The following is a 25,345-nucleotide window of genomic DNA, read 5'->3' on the forward strand; positions in this document are numbered from 1 at the left end:
AAAACCTTCCTAATCGATTTTATATATTTTTTAATCTAATTTTAGAAAAAATTAACATTGATATATTAATTGAAAAATAATTAATCTATACACTCAACAAAAATAGCATAAATGGATGTAAAAAAAAGTTAACATACAAAAATCAATTTAACTCACATTAACCAAGAAAACTTTAAATAGTAACAAAACTCTTGTTTATATTGATGTAAAAGTAATTTTAATAACATTTACTAAAAAATAATCCCTATAGTTGTAGTAAAAAAACTTGACTTACATCGTCCAATAAATCTTACTAATGTTAATAAAAAATCATGACACGTTAATAACTTTTTCAACTGACATTAATAATTTTTTTTGGTAATTATGTTAATGTTGGTAGAGGGAAATTCTAATTAACATTAGTCAGACAATAACTCTAATCTTTTGTCCTGATTGGTAAAATAATACTAAATAATATAAAGTAAAAAATATATGTCTTCATGTTAATTAAAAAAAGTCTAACATTAAAAAATATTATTCATGTTTACAAAAAATATACTCACATCAATGAAAATTAAAATACAATATCTAACCAATGACATCATTTTAAAATAGAATGTCTAATTAATGATGCATCGATATCAAGATATTCAAACCAAAGCTAGTCTAATAAAAAAAGACAAAAGATAATGTAAATAATTTTAAATAGTATTTTTTAAGTAATGAATAACTCTTTTGTTTTTTCTAAAATTGATTGAAACATTATATTTTATTGTAAAATATTTTAATTTTTTTATAAAAATAAATTATCCTCCAGTTTCTTTTAAGATATTTAAAAAAGAATTATATGCACAAAACTACATTGTCGCACGTACTGCAACGTACATATAGTGAAATTATTAAAAGTAAATGAACATAAGAAATGTAGAGAGAGAGAGAAAGACAAAGGAAAGCACAGGGAAAGGGGGAAGAGAGAGAGTGAATTTCTAAAGTTCTTTCAGTAATAAAAATGATGACATAACAAGGTTGACACAAGATGAGCGAGCGCAAAGCCAAACACAAAATGTGAAAGAAAAAATAGTAACACTTTCAACATTAATAAAACCAATGGCTACACTTCAATTCTCACTCATTCCCCTCTCCAAATCGCAATAAATTCTCGCGGCAAAACCCGAATAGCGTTTTTTTAATTCTTTTCGAGATTCGTTGTTCGATGGGATTGTCGCGCAACGCGGCGTCGCAGCCGGAGATCGACGACGCCGGCGGTGACATTGGATTCCACGCGATCCGCGGTGGATTCCCCTTCAAGCGAAACCCTAGCCACTATCGGCACCGGGGGTCTTTCGATCGGCAATTGCCACGGTCGAGCAACAGCAGCAGCAGCAACAGCAGCAGCCGATCTCACCTGCACAGCCGCCTCACGCGCAAGGGCTTGTTGCTGTGGCTCTTCCCATTCTCCAAGTGCAAGTCCGGCTTCTACGCCCTCATCATCGTCGTCGTGTTCCTCTTCGCGTTCTCCTCCATGGTTATGCAGAACTCCATCACCTCGGTCTTCCGCCAGCGCACCGAGCGCGGCCGCTACCACCGGGAAGGGCTCCGCTTCGGGACCGCGCTCCGCTTCGTGCCCGGGAGGGTTTCGCAGGGGTTCCTCTCCGGCGACGGACTCGATCGGGTTCGCTCCCAGCCCAGGCTTGGCGTTCGCCCGCCCAGGATAGCTCTCGTGAGTTTCCTTTTCTTCGGAATTTGTGTGTGAATGTTTGATGTCGTATGTTGCTTTTGAGTTGAGGATAATTGGCTTGGTTTGAGGTGTTAGTTGTTTTGTTAGGATCTTGTTAACTATTGAGCTTAGATGTTTAGTTAATGCGAGATACAGTGTGTTTTATTTGAAGGATCCGTTGAACTGTGATAGTTGAATCGTGCAATCGAGGGTTGTGGAAGGGTTGTGTTTGTTTGTTTCTTTTCTTTCACGGTTGTTTATGTAATGTGGCGAGGGCTTTATTACTGTTAGTTATGATGAGTTATGGCAATGCCAAAACACTCTTAATTGTTTTAATTGCCCATATCGGTGCTGTTTGATTAGTTGATTGTAAGATATCTATTTTTATTATGGATGCTTTTTTGTTGGGAGAATTTTGAATTACGTTCCAGTTACTTAATTCTTGACTCTTTGTTGGTCCTTGAGCTTAAGAACTTGCTCTTCTGCCCCGGTTTCAAATAAAATTCTCCCTTTTGATTAAGGCTCTCTGGAACAGAATGTCAATAATCTTGAAATATCTATGGCTTAGATATATTCCTGATCTGATTTTTGCTTCAGAAGTTTAACGTCAGGAATAACAGAGTGCACCAGACCAGAGTGATCCCCCTGGACTGCGTGTATTATTAAGTATTTTTTGGTATGTTATACATATACATTGAACAAATTTAGAATGCTATTATTGCATTTGTACCAGGAAAAGGTGAATAGCCAATGCTTGGTGCAAATCATTACTTTTGGCATTCTTTTTACTTTATTCACATATTAACAATAAAGATTGCATGTATCTTGGTACATCAATGCATGTACAAATGAAATTCTTAGAATTTGAGCCTAGGTCCTTAGTCAACCCAACAAAATTTACCTGTGAAGTGAAGATTGCCCAAGCCTTACAAGGATTACATTAGCCACATATTTAGTCGACAGAGGATCTCAACATAAATTGTACAGCTTTACTAATGGCCTTTCTTGCAAATAACTGGCCATAGTTTCCTTAGGAGGAAGCACTTCATACCAGGTTTGGTACCCAAAGAGTGTTAAACTGTCAAAGTACTAGCACATATAGCATCTTATTTTTAGTACCTAGTCTTGATAGAATTTCTCAAAATTGTTTTTGTAGGGGATATAGGTTAGCATATTTTAATTTTGTTGAAGGTTGAAGAGTTCAACATACTTAGTTCACTTGTGTAATGGGCAACAATTCTGCACTTTTTTTTTCATGTATTTTACTATACTATTAGAATTTATCACTTCATGGTTGCTAGCTACTCTTATTCTTTGGAATTTCTTATGTAAATCTAAATGTCTTAGAGAGAAGTGAGGGTTTACTTCACTGAATCCATGGACCTTGGGATATAGCTAGCATGCTGCAAACTTCTAATTCTTAGTTATTAAAATAGGGTGATTACAAAGATAACAAGGGATAATGAAACTCTGTTCTTCTATTGACATTTGATATGTTAGGAATTCAAGTGTGAGTTTGAGTCCCACATTGAGTAGAAAAATGAGAAAGTTGAGCAACATATAAGGAAGAAGACCCACAAACCCATTGTATTAATATTTTGGGTAGGAGGTGGTGTTGTAGCCTCTTATATGGTTGACTCATAGCTCATTGGTACCAAATCTCCCCAATGTACAACCCTCAAAAGACCCAACACTTGTATCAGATCCGATGGTTCGTCTTGGTGACCAACTTAGAAAGTGAGTGAAGTATCCTAGGTTTATGGATTCTTTGTATCGAAAGTCTTCTTGACAGGTATTTTAGGCAAGTGTGTGCCGTTAAGATAAATGAAAATACAAGTAAAGGTCAAAATTGAAGGGGAGTGTACTAATGTGAAAGGACCTAACACTTGAGGAGGAGATTGTTAGGATTCTATGTGTGAACTTGAGTCCTACATTGAGTAGAGCTGAGAAAGTTGAGTAACATATAAGAAAGAAAACCACAAGTCCATTGCATTAAGGTTTTAGGTGGGAGGTGGTATTGTAGTCTTTTATACGGGTTGATTCATAGCTCATTGGTATTGAATTTTCCCGGTATATCTTCTCTCGAAAGACCCAACAAGATAGGTACGTCTACTCTCTACTGCTACATAGTATTCCCAATTGAAGCAGAAGTGCAAAGTCAATTCATTTTTCTTAATCTTATAATGATTGTTATGCAAATCTTATTCCTCTCTGTTATTCAGGCAAATGAGAAATGAAATAATACATGTTAGAACCTGTACTTCGGGTAAGAATCCCCATTTAAGAACTTTGATAATTACCTTTATGATTATGGGTCATTGATTTTTAAGAACGAGCCTTGGCTCAAAGAGATTCTTAGCTTTTCAACAGCATATGGAATAACAATATTTATAGTTTGTGGTCCTGAACTCGACCTTGTATACCTTGGGACAAAAAGGTTGATCCAAGAGGTATTGGTTATTAATTTGGCCCTCTCTTCGTTCAGGGCTGATTACATTAACTTCTGTGCCCTTGATTGGGTTCTCACTCATCAAATATCTCAAAATTCAATTATGTCATCACTCATCAGCATAGTATCCTGCATGTAAAGCATCTTATTAAATTTTATTATAATTACATCTTAATATATTTATCTGTGCTTGTTTTGTCCATCAGATTTTAGGGCACATGACAATCGATCCCCAGTCATTGATGTTGGTTACTGTGATTCGGAATCTACAGAAGTTGGGTTATGTTTTTAAGGTAAGGCACATAATTTTAATTTTTTTGTGAGATCTTATCTGTTTCATGGGTGCTGATAATGATTTATTCAAAACCTAGACAGGAGGCCCTAGTCTGGCAATAATTTTGAATCATGGTCAAAATTGATGATGTTAATTAATATGTTTGGTTTTGTAATTAAGCATAGATTTTAAGAGGCCATACATTTTCCTGTTTCTATTAACAGATATTTGCAGTAGGGAATGGGAAGGCCCACTCAATATGGGAAAACATAGGTGGTGGAATCTCTCATTTGAATACAGAGAGGCAAGGCCTGATTGATTGGTCAATGTATGTGTATTTACTACCTTTACTTTTCTTGTTTGCCGGCATTTAAGTTGGTCTTACCTATGTCAGTTTTAATGCTTCACCATTATTTTTTTCAGTTTGTTTTTGGTGTAATTTCTTGTTGTAACTTGATAGGTGTTAACCTTCGGCTTCCTTTCCCTTTTTTATTTCTCAACAGTTTTGAAGGTATCATTGTTGGCTCCCTAGAAGCAAAAGAAGCCATTTCAAGGTTGATTTTCTTTATCTTAATTGCAAAATGTTTGATTTCTGAACTGTGTGTTGGGCTGTGGGAATGGGGGAGTTCCGATTTGGTGTCCAGGAGTTGAAACAATATTTGTATTCTTTGTGTGTTTTCCAAAAAAAAAAGCTAATCATGTTGCCTACTTTTTTCTGTAAGTACTTGAAAAACTGTCATGAACTGATGTTGAGAGATTGGTTTAATAACTAAATTTATTCCATGGGTTATATAAATATGATTTATGTTGATAGGATGCACTTTTACAATTTGTTTGGCTGATTAATAGAGGAAATACTTTGTTTGGAATGAAGAGAAATCCATAATAAGGAAAAAAATAATATCTAATAGTGAGAAATACTTAGTGAGATATTTCCCTATCAAAACATATCATATCTCCCCACTTAAGGTATTGAAATAGTTTTTCTAGCATAATCAAATCATATCTCTAACACCCCCCTAGAGCATATGTATCTTGAGACGAGCTTGCTACAAATCTTATCAACACAAGACCCCTCGAGAGACTTAGTACACATGTTAGCTAGTTGTTTGTCAAAGTTGACAAAGTAAATAATGACAAAGTTAGTAGATATTTCTCAAACACGACTTTCTCAGTTAAAGTTACAATCAATCTTTAATATGGTTTGTCCTTTCAAATCATATCTTTAACAATATTTTACTTTTATTTCTATTTTGATTTTGATAATTAAAATTTTTGCAGAGACTTGTAGATAGAGTAAGCCTTAAGCAAATGTTGATATTCAGACCCACTATAGGTTTTCCTTTACCTTTTTCTTTATTTAGGTTAATTATTGAAATTTTTGTCTCAAATGTGTATCCTTGTTGGAAAGCCTCCTTAATTGTAGTGTCTTTGGGAATGGCCTTAATTGCAGCTTTGAGGGGGTGTGTTTAGTTTTTGATCGACTAGAGATATGAGTTAAACAGAACTTATAAAGCCCGAGCCAAATTCTTATCAACACAAGACCCCTCGAGAGACTTAGTACGTTAGCTAGTAGATATTTCTCAAACATGACTTTCTCAGTTAAAGTTACAATCAATCTTTAATATGGTTCGTCCTTTCAAATCATATCTTTAACAATATTTAACTTTTATTTCTATTTTGATTTCAATAATTAAAATTTTTGCAGAGACTTGTAGATAGAGTAAGCCTTAACCAAATGTTGATATTCAGACCCACTATAGGTTTTCCTTTACCTTTTTCTTTATTTAGGTTAATTGTTGAAATTTTTGTCTCAAATGTGTATCCTTGTTGGAAAGCCTCATTAATTGTAGTGTCTTTGGGCATGGCCTTAATTGCAGCTTTAAGGGTGTGTGTTTAGTTTTTGATCGACTAGAGATATGAGTTAAACAGAACTTATAAAGCCCGAGCCAAATTCTTCGAATGTTTTTGTCTCCTTGTTTACGAGTACACCTGGGTGAACATGCTTTTCCTAGCAATCAATATGAGGAAATGAATTATGAAGGCAGGATGTTTTGATGGTGGTTTAGGTCTTAAGAAATAAAATGTTATGCTTTATTTAACCTTGAAGGGTGTTGGTATACTGGTGCATTTGCTTCCCTGCCTGCATGTTTTGATGGGGTGTGTTTAGTCTTTGATCGACTAGAGATATGAGTTCAATAGAACTTATAAAGCCCGAGCCAAATTCTTGGAATGTTTTTGTCTATTGATGTTTTTCTCTCCTTGTTTACAAGTACACTTGGGTGAACATGTTTTTCCTAGCAATCAGTCTAAGGAAAGGAATTAGGAAGGCAGGATGTTTTGATGGTGGTTTAGGCCTTAAGAAATAACATGTTATGCTTTATTTAACCTTGAAGGGTATTGGTATACTGATGCATTTGCTTCCCTGCTTGAATGTTTTAATATTGAAAATAGATAAACCATTACTTGAATTCTTTGGACCTGTATTCTATCATTATTATCGTGGAAGGTTAATTGCTGTTTACACAGAATCCAATAATCTGGATTTTAACATTAAGGCTGTGAGCATTCTTTTGGCATCTTTCTATCCTTTCTCTTTTCTTATAGGAGATGTAATCTTATTTGGAGTTTTAGATGCTGTGATTAGTGAGTTTTATATTTGTGCAGCCTTATGCAGGAGCCTTTTTGTTCAATACCATTGATATGGATTATTCAAGAAGATAGCCTTTCAAGTCGCCTTCCAGTCTATGAGCAAATGGGTTGGGAGCATCTTCTTTCTCATTGGAGAAGGGCTTTTGGCAGAGCCAGTGTTGTTGTGTTTCCAGATTTTACATATCCGGTAAAGATGCTGTAACATATGCCCAAAGATACAACAATATTAGAATGATATAATCTATTCTCCATTAGGCTTGCCATAAAAGGTTTGGAAGCTATTGCTCATTTTTTTATGTTTTCCTGCATCAGATGTTATATAGTGAGCTTGATACTGGAAACTTCTTTGTGATTCCTGGATCACCAGTAGATGTGTGGGCTGCAGAAAGGTATCATAAGACCCATGCAAAGGATCAGCTAAGGGAACTTAACGGATTTGATAAATATGATATGGTGGTTCTAGTTGTTGGGAGCACAGTCTTCTATGATGACCTATCTTGGGACTACGCAGTTGCAATGCATTCCATAGGGCCTCTGCTGACAAAATATGCAAGGAGGAATGATGCTACTGAGTCATTTAAATTTGTTTTCTTATGCGGCAATTCTACCGATGGTTCAGACGACGCATTACAGGTAGTTTAAGGCCTACATATATTATGTTGATTGATGCTGACAAAACATAAGACATTTCTAAGAAGTTAATTGACAAATAATTGAGTATATACCTTCTATGGTTTTCACTTTTCAGGAGGAGTATATGTAAATTTTTTTTATGAAAACAATTATTCTTAGGAAGTTACTTTGCTGTCAAATTTGATTTTAATGGTAACTACTTCGCAGTATTTGCACAGGTTGAGGTCAATGTTCTTTCTTTGATGTTTATAATGGAATTTACCTGTCTAATAAAAGAATACATGGAACCGTAATGGAGCACTGTGATTTAAAATTTCATTTGTGGTATTTCCTGGAATATGCCATCTGCTTAAAAATTGCTCTTTTTTATTGTAAAATAGCTTGGATTTAGCCATGTAATTTTTCTGAAGAATGCACCAGTTTTTTATTCTAGTCTTTTATTTTTGTGGTAAAAAAATGATATTATTGGAGGAAGCTCGTCCAAAAGGTTGGAAATTTGTTTAGCGGTCAGGTGGAGGTATGCCAGGATATCAATAAAAGAATGGGCAGGTTAGAAAAGAATATTTTAGTGATGAAGTGTAATTAGTGATACTTGAAGAAAGAGAAACAGAATTCTTCAAGATGAGCCTCTGGAATATATTTGTGGCAATCTCTGCTTTATTATGTTTGGCTTATCCTCAGTGACAATATCTGACACGAACAGATTCATATCGATATCAGCTTGAATATGTTGTTTTTGAATTGCTTACTGATTTATTTGCTGTTGATTTAGGAAGTTGCTTCACGTTTGGGACTTCGTCAAGGTTCAGTAAGGCATTATGGCTTGAATGGTGATGTCAATAGTGTGTTACTAATGGCTGATATCATCCTATATGGTTCTGCTCAGGAGGTGCAAGGTTTTCCTCCATTATTAATCAGAGCAATGACTTTTGAAATTCCAGTTATTGCACCTGATTTTCCAGTGTTAAAAAAATATGTAAGTTTGTTATAGTTCTTCCTTTTCATCGTTCATTGATTTCTGAAACCATAACTAATTTCCTTCATCATTGAGCTTTTCTCAATTTGCAGATTGTGGACGGAGTACATGGGATATTTTTTCCTAAACAAAATACTGAAGTTTTGATGAATGCTTTTTCACTTTTGCTCTCAAATGGAAGACTTTCTAAATTTGCTAAAGCAATTGCATCCTCTGGAAGGAAACTTGCTAAAAATGTATTATCTTTGGATTGCATAACTGGCTATGCAAGGCTTCTGGAGAATGTACTCAGTTTTCCCTCAGATGCTTTACTGCCTGGTCCTGTTTCTCAGATTCAACAGGGGTCATGGGAATGGAATTTATTACAGCATGAAATAAACTTAGGCATTCACTTGTCAAATATGGATGGTGGTTTTTTCAATGGAAAAGTTTCTGTTGTTTATGCTGTTGAGAATGAGTTGGCAGGTCTTAATTATTCAACTAGCATCTTTGAGAATAGAACAGAGGTTTCAGAGGAAGATGAATTAACCCAATTGGATTGGGATGTTTTCAGAGAGATTGAAATATCTGAAGAGAATGAAATGTTTGAAATTGCAGAGGTATGGTGTAATCTTCTGATTTGACTGTCTCTGTTTCATCCGCTTGCAATTGATGATCAGTTTATGTAGGGTTAGCTTGTTTCATAAAGTCATTTCCTTCTGTTGTAGGTTGAAGAGAGAATGGATAAAGAAGTTGGTGTATGGGATAATATATATCGAAATGCTAGAAAATCTGAGAAACTGAGGTTTGAAGTCAATGAGAGGGATGAAGGGGAGCTTGAAAGAACTGGACAACCTGTGTGCATTTATGAGATATACAATGGTGCAGGAGTGTGGCCATTTTTGCACCATGGTTCTCTTTATCGTGGGTTAAGCCTTGTAAGTATCTTTGTCCATAGAAGACATTTTATCTTTTGTTCTCTTTTGGCCTTTTGTTTTCTTGCCCTTTTTTAATTTCTTTCTTTCAAGTTCATATGATATTTTGATCTATTTATCTTTATATTCAAATTGAGATTGCTTCTCTTGAATTTGAACCTCTTTTCCTTCATGAACCGAGAGAAAAAACATCAAGTATGCCATTAAATTGACTGTGTAAGTTATCTGATTTATCTTTTTGATAATTTTTGCTCTATTTCCCTTTGGATGACGACTGGTTTGAATTTTATGAAAAGGTTTAGTTTGGTTAATCTTATGTAAATCTATTGGAAATAAATTAACCCCTTTTCTGATGATAATGAAATATTTTTCTTGCAGTCTAGAAGAGGACAGAGACAAAGTTCTGATGATGTGGATGCAGTTGGTCGTTTGCCTCTTTTGAATGACACATATTATCAGGAGATTCTTTGCGAAATGGGAGGAATGTTTGCTATTGCAAATAAGGTGGATAACATTCACAGGAGGCCTTGGATTGGGTTTCAATCATGGCGTGCTGCTGGTAGGAAGGTATTCCTTTTGTTTTGTTTGCAAAAGTTTACTCGTTTGAAGTGTAATAAACCTTTTTCATGAAGATCCAAGCTAAGTAGCTATCAGAATATATTATTTAGCCTTGAATTTAATTATCAAAATTAATATATCTTCTATTTTTAGGTTATACATCAATTGATGCAAGTATTAAGTTTTCGTTTGAGAAAATTGGGTATTGTTTTCTTTTTTGTTTCATATATATATGTAACTTCCAATGTATGAGAAGGTCCTTTTGAAATTATTGGTTGATTGATACACATTTTTGTCAAAGCAGGTAGCATTGTCACCAACAGCTGAAAAGGTTCTGGAGCAGAGAATGCAAGAGAATTCTAGAGGAGATGTAATATATTTTTGGGGACATTTGGACATGGATCGGACTATCATAGGAAACAACAATGTATTTTCTTTTTGGTATATGTGTGACATCTTAAATGGAGGCAACTGCAGGTATGTAATGGGGAATATAACATTAGAATATTCATTTTGTTCATTGCTGCATTTCAGTTGGTGAGGAATTTCAAGCATCCACCCTCGAGCCCTGATCTTTCCTGAAGTTGCATCTAGTTTTACTTGAACTACTTGCAAAATAAAATGTTTATAATCACGTTGCTTAACTTGGCATGATGCCCATGTGAAAAATACTAGACTTGCTCTCTAAAAGAAATATTTTTGGAGGTTCAAAACCAGAGTTTCTAGAAGTTGGACTTTGGATATTATAATGCGTTTCAAACTCATCTGATATTATGCTTCTAATTGCATCAGAACTGTTTTTCAAGATGGCTTCCGCCAGATGTATGCATTGCCCCCTGATGTTGAAACACTGCCTCCCATGCCTGAAGATGGTGGTTATTGGTCAGCACTGCACAGCTGGGTGATGCCAACCCCTTCTTTCTTAGAGTTCATAATGTTCTCTCGGTAATTAATTAATTGATATTAGCTTTCGTAACAGTAGATTAATTAAAGGTGCTTTCTTGTTTTAAATGGGACTTGAAACCTCGTATGTTGTCTATTGAATGCAGGATGTTTGTTGATTCTATTGATGCTCTGCGCAGAGACTCCAGAAAATATGGCTTGTGCTTGTTAGGGTCTTCAAAGATTGAGGTAATTTGTTTGCATTTGCTTTTAAGGTTTCTTAAATTATTTGGATTTCTTACATTTGTTCTTTCTAAGCAGACGAAGCACTGCTACTGTCGAGTGTTGGAACTTCTCATCAATGTATGGGCTTATCATAGTGCACGAAGGATGGTATACATAAATCCTAGCACTGGTTCTATGGAAGAGCAGCACCCAATTGAACAAAGGAAGGGTTTTATGTGGGCAAAATACTTCAATTTTTCATTGTTGAAGAGTATGGACGAAGATCTAGCCGAGGCTGCAGATGATGGTGATCACCCAAGGGACATGTGGTTGTGGCCAATGACAGGTGAGGTACACTGGCACGGGATTTATGAAAGGGAGAGGGAAGAAAGGTACAGGCTAAAAATGGATAAAAAAAGAAAAACAAAAGAAAAATTATTTGAAAGAATGAAGCATGGTTACAAGCAGAAATCACTTGGAGGATAAGAAATCTTTAGACTTGAAATTTACCCATCCAAACAATTTGTAAACCCGTTTTTGCTTCAGTCGGGAAAATTGTCTTGCTAATCGGAGAGGCTTTGATTCTAACATTGGCACAGATCATATCATAGGGACAGTATTGTTTCTTTCTACATTAACTGAATACGTATACTCAACCCTCAGTCTCATAAAAGGGCGAGACGGAGAACAAAGGAGTGTTCCATCTTCTGCTGTTCATTAATTTCACGGCCTTTTTTCATGGTCAATTATAGGAGCACAGAAGATACAGGTAGTTCCCCTTCGACGTGTACTCATAGTCTATAGAAATGCATTCATTAATTACACTTCATTTAGCTTAAATTTGTATTCTTTCATTATTGTATATTTGGTAAAACATTAGTGGCAATTTTGAGTAGAATAATGGCTGGTTTTTACGTGAATAGTTTGTATTATTATTGATTTTTTTGTTATTCTTATTATTTTTATTATTGAAAACAAAAGGCAGATAATTTTTACTCGGGCATATAAACATGTAATGTGTGTTTATTTCTTCGGACCACTAGTTCAATTGTATTTTCGTATTTTAACCAGATTTGAATAATTTGTGCAATTTTCCACTATGTCGCTCCTTGAGTGTCTCCTTTTCCGCATAATTTCTTTAAAATTAGAATTTAAAAATGTATGGTAATTAAAAATACAAAGCTTTCTAATTTTATAATGACAAGAGTTGGATTACATGTGTAATTAGGAATCAGTATTTGGTATAAAGACAGACTTATAAAAAGAACTTACTTCTAAAATTGAATTTAAGATAAAAAAAAAAAAAACAAATGAAGAATATTTCATACTTGTAAAATAAACACAGAAATGAAGAGATTATAAATTTGTTGAAATGAATATTAGTGTCATCTAATTTAATAGCATAGCTTTGGTAAGTAGTTAAAAATAACAAAACAAATTTCATTGTCAGGTAAAAAACAGTTCAGACAAATATATGAAAATTGAAAGTGCAAAAATTCCTTTTGTACTCGGAGAAAACTTGAGAAGGGTATGAATCAAATTCACGGGAGATTGTTTTAATTTAATCCAACTTACTTACAAGTTAATTTTGTATATGTTAATTCACACATTAATTCTCAATTCTTTAAATTATAAATTTAAACAAACATATTTTTAATTAATAAAATTTTAGTATTAAAACATAGTGATATGAATAAACTATATTTTTAATATATTCTTATATACAGAGAGAGGTTACTTTTTAAATGTATTTACATATACTATTTTTTTCTCAAAAATATATTTGATTTATTCTCGTAGGTATAATGCATGGGATGTTATTCCGGAAAGGAGCACGCAAAACTTACAAATAAAAAAAAAATTCTCCCGCGTCCACACTTGGACCAATCGCTATCGTGATGTACTATTGAATATTGATATGATGCGGCTCGCCTCTTGAATGTTTTGTTGCGATGCGAGTGAGTGAGGGTTTTACTACCTTCACACCTCATTACAAAACCCCCTTCTTCCCCACTACACTGTACCCTTCCTTATCTCTTTCTCAATTTTTTTTCATTTCCCCAATCTCCATTCTTTTCTTTTCTCCTTTTTCTAGTTCTCAATCTTTTCCTCAAATTATCTTCACTACATATTACGACTCTACTCTTAGAAGTTCCCCAAGGTATCGCAAAATCTCTTTGTTTCATTTTCTTGGGTTGCAAACCTAATCTTCACCAATTTCTATGCTATTTTATGCTTACCCATTATCTCTTCACTTTTTCCATGTATTGAAGTTTTTTGTGCTATTCAAAATATTAGAAGCCTCTCTTCTTATGCACCACTGCAATTGAATTTCGCTTGTGATGCTATCTCTAACAAGATTATCAAGTGTTATGTAATGTGTCTGAGTTGACTATTACTACACGCAGGTTGAGATTCTTCAAGTGGTGCCAAACATGATGCATTCTGTAAGGGGTGGCCTGGGGCAAACGTTTGCGCTTGCGAAGCATAATGAGTCGGAAGGGAGGAAGACTCGGATTCGGCGCTCCAAGGAGGAAAGAAAGGCAATGGTGGAATCCTTTATAAAGAAGTAATTGCATTTTAGTTTCACACTTTCACTTGACTCGAGATTTACTATCGTATTCAAATTTGGATTGGGAACTTTTATCTCATCATTGTGCCTGCTTTTGTTTCTCAGATTATTAAGCCCTTCTTGTTTTCATGTTTACCTGCTGTTTAGTTTTCTGATGTTAGCCTTTATTTCGCTTATGCTTCGCATATACGTTAGCTCCTAAGGATCTGTTTGGTTCAGAGGAAGAGAGATATTTTAATGTAAGAAGGTAGGGGATGGGAGTGTTTTTTGATTAAAACATTCTGTATGGTTAAGAGGGGAGGAGTGTTGTTTGGTTCACAAGGGATGAGGACAGGTTTTACAAATTAATTTACTTTTATATCCTAATCATTTTTAGATTTCAAAACATAATTAGATATATTTTTGTCAATGCATTTCAAATGTTATAAATCCGCTTCCCTCTCATCCAAATTCCCCAAGATTGAAGAGGAACACAAATTAGATTATTATCCTCCATTCCCTTCTCTTAAAAATTGAACCAAACAGTGATACTTTATAAAATGTCCCTTGCCTCCTCTCCATTTCATCCCAGTTAAACACTTTGTTGACGATATTATTTTAAGGAATGGACACTTTCTTGGTACAACTTTTGAATCCTGACTGATTATTTGAGTTACTTGTGTAATTATCAACCTATCAACAGTGCAAATGTGACCCAAGAGCAATAGTGTTGCTTATTATATTGGTATTTGATGTTTTATTTATGCCGAGATGATTATTTTGCGACCTCTATTCTTGGGCACCTGTTCAATGTGTGAGTGCAAAATTGATAATTTCCTGTTCGGTTTTACTAGTAAAACTGATGCATAGGTTTTTTTACAACTATTTTTTACCTTTAATAAATGCCTATTTGGTAAACTTTTATTCACAGGCGAGACCTTTTTTGTATTTATGTATTCTTTCTGTTATTTGATATCAACCTAGTTCTGATTTTCTCATCCACTACTGTTATATTACATGCTGAAAAGGTTGAATACTTGAACTGTTTACTATGCCCATTATTCTTTTTACTTGTAATTTAAGTCAAACTATAATGACCCGTTTTTTTAATGATTTGTTAAATGCATCAGTTGTATTTACTATCATTTTCCTTGTCTCCAGGTACCAACATTCAAACAATGGAAACTTTCCATCACTTAATCTTACTCATAAAGAAGTTGGTGGCTCTTTCTACACAGTACGGGAGATTGTACGTGATATAATTCAAGAAAATAGAGTGTTGGGTCCTGCTAAGTTCATTTTAGAAGAGCTGAACACTGATCATTTTTTTGAACAAAATCCGCTGGGTTCAATTGCAAGAGACCCCGAACCTTTTTTGGATGCACCTTCAATTGAAAATCAATGTGAGCCTGACAAGCTTCAGGATACAAATAAAAAAATGATTTCTGTTTCTGATGGGTCTTATACTGAAGTTGTGCACCAGGTGGTTGACAATGGACATGTCATAAGTGTTGGCCACATAGACGTGGCAAACAAGGAGCCTATTGAAGCGGTTGTTGATGGGGGTGATACTAGAGCTGAGCATCTAATAGTTGACCAGGGGCATACCATGAATGTTACGAACAATGAATCTGTTGAAACTGCTGTGGTTTCTGATGAAAGTTGGACTGGAAATGAGTACAAAGTTGCCTTAAATGATAGCCAGGTGAATATAGTAAATAAGAAATCGAATGAAACTGCTATTCCTGAGATGCAGGTAAGTGATCCTTCTGCACTCAAACAGAAAGTTGAACCAGAGTTGGCAGCTGCCAAAACACCAATGACTAAAGTAAATGTTGCGGCAGAAGACTTAATAGTAGAGACATTTCCACTAAGCTCTGCTTCCATGACTGCTGATGGAATAAGAAGTCCTGGAGGGTTGAGGGACTCAAGTAATTCACCAGAAAATGATATGAAAATGTTGGAACTGAGACAAGGTGAATTAAATTGTATAGAGCCTTCAAAGAATTCGAACTTATTGGACGATAAATTTGAGGATGCCCCTGCAAATCAAATATTAAAGAACACCTCTAACACTGGCCTTGAGAAGGAGGATAATGTACGAGATATATCAGAAGAGAGCTCCAATCATTCTATTTCTACCCACAAAGAACATTATGATTTTGAAGACCGCACTGATTCTCAAGTTGGAGTATCTCATAAAAATACCATAACCATCGATCAAAGCAAGAAAGCAGATGGAGTTAAGGTATTTCTAAATTTGTCACACTTATTGCACTTAGTCGCCTTCGGTTATTTGGTGTTTTGTCTGTTTGTGGGAGGGGTGTGTAGTGTATACAATTTTGGTAAAATTGTGTTTTGCAGGCAGAAAATTGGATACTCCTTGGTGTGTCAATTTTGTGTTCTCTTTCATCTCTCAGCAACTAGATTAATTGGTTTTCGTATTCTCTGGAAAGATTAAGACTCGTGGATCCCATAAATAATAAACCATAGCTAGTAACTTTTCTGCTACTTATTTGAGGGGAAATTTCCATGTAACCTTTAAATGTATTCTTACAGACAAGCACTGAAACCAATAACCTCAGCAAGACATGTAAACCATTACAGGAAGATGGTGACCTGCTAAAAGCCGATAAACATAGGGTTGATGGTCAAATTGGTGGCAACTCTCAGAGAAGCGGCACAACTGTGGATAGGATATATCTGTAAGTATTTATATAGATTGATTTTATCTCAAATAATGTGCCCATTTTAACTCCATTTTATTATAGAGTGAAATTGATTTGGTTATTTACGAATATCTAATTGCCCCTTTCTATGGTTTTCACTGCAGAGAGTCCTGGGATGGAGCAGCTAAGAATTCCGCAAAGCGGGAACCCAACCCTCTTTTAGCTGTTTTCAAAGTGTTTGTTGATGCTTTTGTAAAATTTTGGTCGGGATGAATATTTTAACGTTTGTTTCTTTCTCTTCTGTTGCGTTATCTTTAGTGTTGGTGGAGTTGATATTTTTAACTAACCGAACAATTTTGTGTAGTATTCATCATTAATGAGCTCATCATTTTTCTTTTCCTTTTTAAATTACTACTATCTTGTTTTCACATATCACCTGGATGCGTGTTATAATCATGTTCACTTTTGTTTAGAAGAAGTGTGTTTAGATTTTAATTGAGCACTCAAATTAGTTTCTATGGAATATATTGCTATCATATTTGTGATTTTTGTCTGTCAAATTCATTTCAAATTTCACTTCACTTGATAGTATATAGTAGGTTGTTTTGTTTAACTTCAATTGAGTTTAACTTAATCTTTTAACTACAATAAAAATACACATTAAATAATAGAAAAGGTTGGAGACCTAAGTTTCGTTAGGATCCAATTTATTATATCTTGTAAATGGTTAAAACTATCTCTGGAAAATAAAATAAGTGACTTGCATTCATCTTTTAGTAAAAGTTGAAATCATTGTTTTCAATCTCTCGTTCTATTACATTCGTAATATTTGTATGTTAGCAGAAAATAAAGTAATAATTTAATTACACTTATGGGCACAGAATGAAATAAAGGAAAAAAAATGAAAATAGAAGAAAAAAAGTTATATTAATTGAATAATATAATAAATTAAAAAATATTTTTGATTTAATTTTAATGAGGATGAGTATGAATTAAAATTAAAAGATAACTAATTATGAAGTAATTAATTTATAAACTAAAAAATAATATTAAAAAAATATTTAAAATTGAAAAATGAAATATATTTAAATAATTAATTGTAAATCATATCCAAATTTTTTTCATGCAATAATTTAAAAATGCTAAAGTATATAAAAACGATTTAAAAAACTACCCACTACCCACGTCGTCAATTATGATCCTCAGCATATGTAATATGTGAAATAAACTTTGCAGAATTCTTTTTTTAAACAATAAATTAAAGTTAAAATAAAATAAAAATAAAAATCACTATAAAAATGTATATTTATAAATTATAAAAAGTTAATTACAATTTTTATTACCACTACCTTCTATTAAAAAACTCTTAAAAAAATTATTATTAGGAAATAATTTTCGGATACTTGTTTAAAAAGAATAAAAAGACCAGGAAATCATTATAGTTGATTAATTTTCACTTTTATATATAGTAAAAATAAATGAGTGATTATTAAGTATAAAACGTGAGTACAGAATGATTATTGATATGTCATAAATGCAACCTTAAAGCAGGAAGCCTCTCTTTCAATTTTGAATCACATCCATTTAAAAATACGTCATAAATCACAACTTTAAGTGAACTAACTAAGAATTATGGCATAAATGTAACCTTAAAGCAGAGCCATTTAAAAGTACGTCATAAATCACAACTTTCAATTGACTCACTATGAATTATGGGGACGAGCGTAATCTATTATAATCATATAAAAAATAACTTATTTTTATATTAGAGCGTTGATATATACACATTGTGAGGTACACTATTTCTACACTTTTTAAATTAAAAGTTATTTTATTTTATTTTATTTTATTTCAAGTGATCCATTTTTGTATTTTTTTTTCGTTTTTGTCATGTTTTTTTACTGTTATTATTTTGTTGTATGCTCTCTTTATTCTTTTGTTAATTTTTTTTTATATTTTTTTTCATAGTTTTGTTCATCTTCTTGTTTACATTTTTTATCTTTTTTTTTTCATTTTGATGTTCGTTTTCAACTTTATGATATCTTTAAATTAATTGTCCACATTAAATTTGCTCGCATCATAAAGTTTTGTTTTCTTGAAATATCGTATGTTTGAACACCACGCCAAAAATTTTTAAGATCATCGATAAGTGGTTGTAAATAAACATCGATATGAGCCTTGGGATTATGTGGACCGGGAATGAGACAACTAAAAAACATATAGGGTTTAGACATGCACATTTCAAGAGGAAGATTATATGGGGTGACAATTATTGGTCAACAAGAGTAAGGTTTTGTTGATGCTTGAATATATATGGATTAAATCCATTAGAGCATAAACCAAGTCGTATATTATGTGGCTCAACGGCAAATTCAGGATGTAATTGATCAAAATGTTTCCAAGCTTCACCGGAGATGTTGTAGCACACCCGAAGATCTATCATAGTGCCATGTCATTTGTCGTGCAGTTTGCATGGATGCAAACAATCTTTGTAATCTTAGAATTATAGGAAAATCTTTTAAGAGGAATTGGTTTTCTTTTACTTGTTCCAACTTTTGGGTCGTGATATCGTGCATGATGACAAAATTTACATTGTAGTAGTCGTCCATCATTTTTCCCATATTCATTGTCATAAAAAAACATACAACCTTTTACACAACAATCTATCCTCTTAGCCTTCAACCCCAACATTGACACTAACCTCTTATCATCATAATAAATTTTTGGCAAACCCTCTTTTATGGGTGTAGCATCCGACAACATTGTTGTGATAAAATCTGAGCATTGGTTATGAAGATTCCAATTATACTTGCAAGCTAATAGTTTCATACACATTGATAATTTATAATCTACAACCCCTTCAAACAATGGCTTATTAGCCTTGATCCTGCCGGTTGACTTAGCGCAAGAGCGTTGCCTCGTCACAGTCTTCCTCACCAGCTTGTCACCACGTGCCCTCCAAGTCCACACAGCAGATAGCCTCTCTGAGAAAATATGCTCTGTAGGACCGTACTAAAGGCACACAACCTTAGCAGAATGAGCCGTATGAAAAACGTACCTCTCCAAATTCTGTTAAGGTTACCTTTATAGCTAGGTTTCTTCTCTCTCCAGGCCGTTATGCTTTTGGACGCGTGGCTCGCATCCAGCCCTGCACGTGTCGCCATTTGGGCTGGGATAGCAGGTAGCGCCCAGCCCTACACGTGTCGTCATCTGAGCTAGGACAACTTGAGCGTCATTTCTCTATTGCTCCCAACCCTACACGTGTCATCATCTAGGTTGGAGTAACTGGTGACATCCTACCCTACACGTGTCGTCATCTGGATTGGGGCAACTTGAACGTTATTTCTGTGTAGTAACCAGCCGCACAACTAAGTCCTCAACTCAAAGAGTAACCCAGCACGCCATGCGCTGTGAAACACCACCTGACGAGGCGAGTATCGGATGCAACAAAGTGCATCATCTCTGTGATATCGCTCGTCGCAAGTGGCACCCTCCTTATTGCTACGCCATGCATGTTCCAGCTGGGGAAACCTTGCCACCAAAGAATGTCCACTCTGGGAATCTTGTCGCTGATGAGCAAGGTGTTCCCCCCAACCCACTCAACCTTCATGCCCCATGCTGGTGCAACAATCGTCTTACTGAATTTACATGCTTGAAATTACCCTTCTGAGCCTTCAACAGCTTTAACTAAGTTTACTAGGAGATCCGGCGACGTGCTCCTTGTGGCGGTGTGTAAACCACCCGATCTCCTAGCATTCCCCGACGATCTCTGATCATCTGATCTCCTAGCACTCTCATACGACGACTGTGACGTAACTCTGGTGACCGCCAGTTACGCACACTAGAGATCGGAGAACGCCAATTCAGCGATCGACGACTATGCCCACTTCTGAACCATTCATCTTTTCTAGCCTACGTGTTCCACCCGAGCGCGCCCCACCCGAGCGCGTGCAAGACACGTCATCACACCCGATGACCTGGTCGGTACAAGCCTCTACCAATAGACCATAAAATCTCTTAGCTTCTTCATTGGGAGGCTCCTCTCTGTTATTAAAATTAGATGGTTCAAATGTCTCATGTTGTCCAAGAGCATAATACACCATGTCTTGCATTGCTACAAATTGTTTACTTTCATCCACATGTACATCACTACATGAAACATGAACGTGATTGTCATTAACATGTGACACTTGTTCACCATTATCAATCCAAACATAATAATCAGACATGAAACCATTTTTATAGAGGTGAAGCTTGACCATTTCAATTGGAAAAATCTTTGTACGTTGACATTTATTGCATGGACATCTAAGCTTCCTTTCATTCAGATAAAACTGTTGTTGACAAGTTTTAATAACGAACTCTTTAACCCCATTCACAAAACTTTCTTTTAAACTCCCTCTGCCAATATAGCATCTATTGTACATCCAACTACAATTTACATGAAACCATTCCATGTTCTGAAACAACGACAACTAAAGATTGAAGTTGCCACAAAGATGCCTTTAGCCCTTTAATGTATTAAAAAAGAGTATTATAAATTATTTCACGTTTGTATGTAAGCTGAACTAGCAAGTAATGTAACAATAAAGTGTGTTAAATGTTGGCTTGTATCTTGTTCAGGGTTATATCTATGAGCAAAGCATCTCTTAAACCAATATAAAGATATCTCTTAATAACAAAGAGTTTCCTAAATTATTGCATTATATGACAACATCAATTACTTATATAAGTTTTATGCAGGACATCAATCACTTCCTAATCTACTTTTCTCCATTATGATATAAACAAACAATTATCATAAAATACATGTCTATGTAGTATGTAATTTCAGTTGGTACCATTCACAAAACAACAAAAAATAAAGCAAATTTCGGACCCACTTATTCTAGTAAGAGAGGTTCAACATGCCACCAATTAGTGAAAACAATGTAGATCCTAATAAATTGCAAAGGATACGCATATGAGTATACTTATTTAATCTATTTCATAAAGACTTACCTCTTAGAAATCCTTTCAACTGATATGATAAAAATCCTAAACTATTTAAAACCTTCAAAGCAACATCCTGCAATTTTAAAAGTACAGTCAAAATTATAATACAAAAATATTTGTCTGTTTTGAAAATATTTGCTCAAGATAATATCTATTAAGAGAAGTTGAGAAAAAAAAATAGATAAATGATATCCCAACAATCAATAATCAACAACCTAAGAGAATATGTACTTATCTGCATTACACAAAATATAAAAAAGGAAAATCTCTTTATCAATCAATTGTCAAATTGTAATGTATAATAAATTAATTATAAGAACTTTCCTTATTTCCTTTGAATTATGTGTGAATCAATTCTAGAGGACATCTAAAATTGAAAGAAGAAATAGATTTGAATATTTTCTTTAAAGGCCACCTTTGTGGTTTTATTATAGGTTGGCCTAAAAAGGTTATAGATTTAAATTCCAATATTCTGAGAAAGGCTAATCAGGTCAACTACTTAACAATGATAGGTTATTTCACAATTTGTTTTGCATGATTTGTTTTGATGAACCTAATTCTTTAGTTCAGATGAATTTTTTACGATTTGATGTACATTCTTTAGGGGTGACAATGCGGGCTGGCCCGCCCCGCATAGGCCCGCACCGCACTTGGCCTGCAAAAAGCGGGCCGGGTTGGCCCGCCCCGCATAAAATTTGCGGCCTGATTTTTCTAACCCACCCCGCATAAGGGTTGGCCCGCGGGCCTGCGGGCTAACCCACATAAGAAATATTTATTAAAAAAATATTTTTTTAAATATAAATTTTGATTTTTTATTTATTTAGATGCATTAGGTAAATGGTTTCATAATATTATTTTCATGAAACATGCGTAATAACATGTTATTAAAAATTTTGGAATGTAAAATATGAGACTAGATGAAGAAAATATAGGGGTGTAGAAAAAAAATTATACATTTTAAAGTTATGCGAGCCAACCCGCCCCGCCCGCACTTGGCCCGCGCGGGCTGCGGGTTATGCAGGGCGGGCCTAAGTGGGTCAGCGGGTTGAAATAAGCAACCCGCCCCATGTTTTTTTGCAGCGGGCCGCGGCCCGGCCCGCACGGCCTGTCCCACTTTGCCACCCCTAACATTCTTGTGTTGTGGTCTTTAATTGTAAACCACAAGTTATTATTGTTTACAGAAAATGTAAATAAAAAATCATTAAAATGATTCTAAATTGTGATGATACTTGATTGCTACATTTTTTTTTTGGTTTAGAGAATTTTACATTTTAAAATTACATATCCATTGATCTTTTCAATATAATTTACATAATATAACTATAATTCAAAAAAATAATATTTTTTATTAGGTAAAAATATATATGATAAATTTAATTACAACACTTATTAAAGGGGTATGATAAATTTTGTAAATTAAATTAAAAAGGTGTGATGGTGTTATGAGTGATGAAAAGTGATTGTGTCTTCCACTCTTGCTTTTGAATGGAGTGAGTCACATTTGTTTGCCCTACAATTTTTGTTTCCCTTGGTTATAATTACAAACCCCCTTTTTAAAATTATACCAAAATAATAATTTCATTCCTATGTTTCAAAACTCTAAAGAAAATATGGTAATTTGGTTTCACTTGTGTTCTAAATCAAATAATGAATGAAATTAAGCAGCCAAAGGCAAAAGGGTGTGTGACTATTATGTAATCAACATTATTTATTGGTTTAGGGTAGTTAAAATGTGAGCACATGACCAATATTGACTCCAGAGGCTAATATATATATATATATATATATATATATATATATATATATAAATAAAAGAAGTGATCCAATATTATCCTATTCTTCTTGGACTTATTTTAAATTGGTAAAAATATGGCAGAAAAAAAAAACCATGTAAATGCATTTGAAACATGTACTCTAAAATGTTTCAGGTGGTAAAATCAATGCATTAATAACATCAATAATATTATTTTACAAATAACAACAAAACAACCATTAACATCAATAATATTATTTTACTTATTTAAGTAACAATTATCGCAGATCCAACATCTCCAAACTCAATTCAAAATCACATAATTCTCATCCATTTGAATATAAAGAATATATGTTATTTAGCTTAGTTTTTTCTTCTTCAAAACATGTATACGCTTATAATGATTTTATAGCAAATCTGTATAGGAATTTTATACCAAAAAAAATTGTTTGATTTATATCTTTACAAAATTCGTTTTAAGTGATTATTAAAATTTGCTGTATTTAAGAAATTCACTTTTGGATTCTAAATTTTTAAATAGCCATCACAATATTCTAGGAAAAAATAGGGTATATTCAAAATTTACAAAATAAAATTACAAAGATGGAGTTTAGAATTTCCTTATTTTTAGAAGACTTTGGTAAATGGGTTATTGTGCATGAGGTGGCTGAAAATTTGAGAGCAAAACTAGGATTGATCCATTTGGTTTTCTTGTTTTCAAATGTTTACAAACAATAAGACATGGGTCCATGATTGTGCGATGTAAATTTTGTAAATTTCTTCTGTTAGTTAGACCAAAATTAAAGGTAATTAAAGATAATTAATTGAGACTAATATTTTCATTTCTACTCTAACATATCATAAGATTATTTAAATCACATAATGCTAAAACGATTTGGCTGAAAGAGATAATTTTCTTTAACATCATTGTCTTCATTAACATATATCTAGTGTTACAGATATAGTGTTACAGTTTCATTTTCACCCACTTACCTAATGTTCCAGTTTATGAATCTTTACTATATCCAGCCTTGTTTGCTATTAGTTGGTGAAGTTGATCACACAACTACAAACATCAAACATGAAACTCGTGACTTCAGACCCCAAAGAAGGATGACATTCTCTCAGGAACACTTCCTATGTATAGAAAAAAATAAAAGAAATTGTAATGAACTTCTCTAAAAAAATAAACTTAGTTCATAAATAAATTAATTTGTAATCTAACCAACAATACTTAACTCTTAGCCTAATCACTACTATCAACATAAATAAATTGTAATATAAACATACTCACATGTTTTTCTGGGCCCAACTTTCATCTTCACCAAAAGTCCAGTTTCAATATCTTCTTTTCTCAACTACACACAAGTAGATTAACATTAATAATTTATATTAGTTATTAATATGAAACTACTCATACGAAGGAAAAAACAATAATATTGAATAAATCCCTATAATATGTGTTGAAGCAGTCTCTGAGGACTTGGTGTAGGGAAATTTGACAAGATGGAGAATTAAGAAACAAACTACAGTGGCTAATCCAACAATTCGCAGATGACACTCTATTTTTATGTGAGGAGTCTCACAGTAATGTGGTAACTATAAAGGCTATTATAAGAGGCTTTGAGCTAGCCTCAGGCTTAAATTCTAAGGATGAATCATGTCAACACATTTTCCTAGAATGTAATTTTGCTCAAAAATTTTGGCTGTTGTGCTTTAAATGGATTGGTATGTCGTTTGTACAACACAATGATCTTCTGATTCACTTTGAGAACTTCTACCTGCCCTAAGTCAGCAACAAGAAAAATCTTCTGTGGAAAGGAGTATGAGCAACTACAGTGAGGTGTATTTTGGAGCAAAGGAATTCTATTGTATTCAAGCAAGGGGTAGTAAATGTGGAAGAGATTTTCCAGATAATCCAACTCAAGTTATGGCTGTGGTTAAAGCATATGGGTCGCTCTTTCAGGAACCCCTTAATCTGTATTAGAAGTTATAAGTAATTGGCTGTTAGTAGGTGTTTCCAAGACAACCTACAAAAGTGGAAGGTTTTGCTGGAGTATTTGATTTCGGTCACAGAGCCTTATGCTTAACTGCAGTATAAGTTGGGTTTTTTTTTGG

General features: G+C 34.0%; 2 protein-coding genes across 3 annotated transcripts; both read left to right on the forward strand.

The window, feature by feature from the left end:
- The first annotated feature begins 896 nt into the window (after window positions 1-896).
- Window positions 897-12,179, forward strand: LOC137828606 (uncharacterized). Its single transcript, XM_068635247.1, has 14 exons — window positions 897-1,699; window positions 4,352-4,438; window positions 4,644-4,747; window positions 4,923-4,973; window positions 7,087-7,258; window positions 7,384-7,704; window positions 8,477-8,680; window positions 8,773-9,279; window positions 9,388-9,597; window positions 9,973-10,161; window positions 10,457-10,629; window positions 10,945-11,097; window positions 11,202-11,283; window positions 11,356-12,179. The coding sequence occupies exons 1-14, from the start codon at window positions 1,193-1,195 to the stop codon at window positions 11,743-11,745; spliced, it is 3,150 nt and encodes a 1,049-aa protein (XP_068491348.1). The 5' UTR covers window positions 897-1,192; the 3' UTR covers window positions 11,746-12,179.
- A 960-nt stretch (window positions 12,180-13,139) lies between these two features.
- LOC137828607 (uncharacterized) lies at window positions 13,140-16,887 on the forward strand. 2 transcript variants are annotated; one of them, XM_068635248.1, is made up of 5 exons: window positions 13,140-13,420; window positions 13,668-13,828; window positions 14,972-16,058; window positions 16,370-16,515; window positions 16,644-16,887. In XM_068635248.1, exons 2-5 carry the CDS (start codon window positions 13,695-13,697, stop codon window positions 16,750-16,752), a joined length of 1,476 nt encoding a protein of 491 aa, XP_068491349.1. In that variant the 5' UTR covers window positions 13,140-13,420; window positions 13,668-13,694; the 3' UTR covers window positions 16,753-16,887. The 2 variants fall into 2 exon arrangements, with proteins under 2 accessions (XP_068491349.1, XP_068491350.1); XM_068635249.1 differs by having other exon boundaries at window positions 13,185-13,420; window positions 16,418-16,515.
- Window positions 16,888-25,345: the final 8,458 nt, after the last annotated feature.

This window comes from Phaseolus vulgaris, chromosome 7 (assembly GCF_000499845.2).
Source record: "Phaseolus vulgaris cultivar G19833 chromosome 7, P. vulgaris v2.0, whole genome shotgun sequence".
In the NCBI taxonomy this organism is placed as follows: Eukaryota; Viridiplantae; Streptophyta; class Magnoliopsida; order Fabales; family Fabaceae; genus Phaseolus; species Phaseolus vulgaris.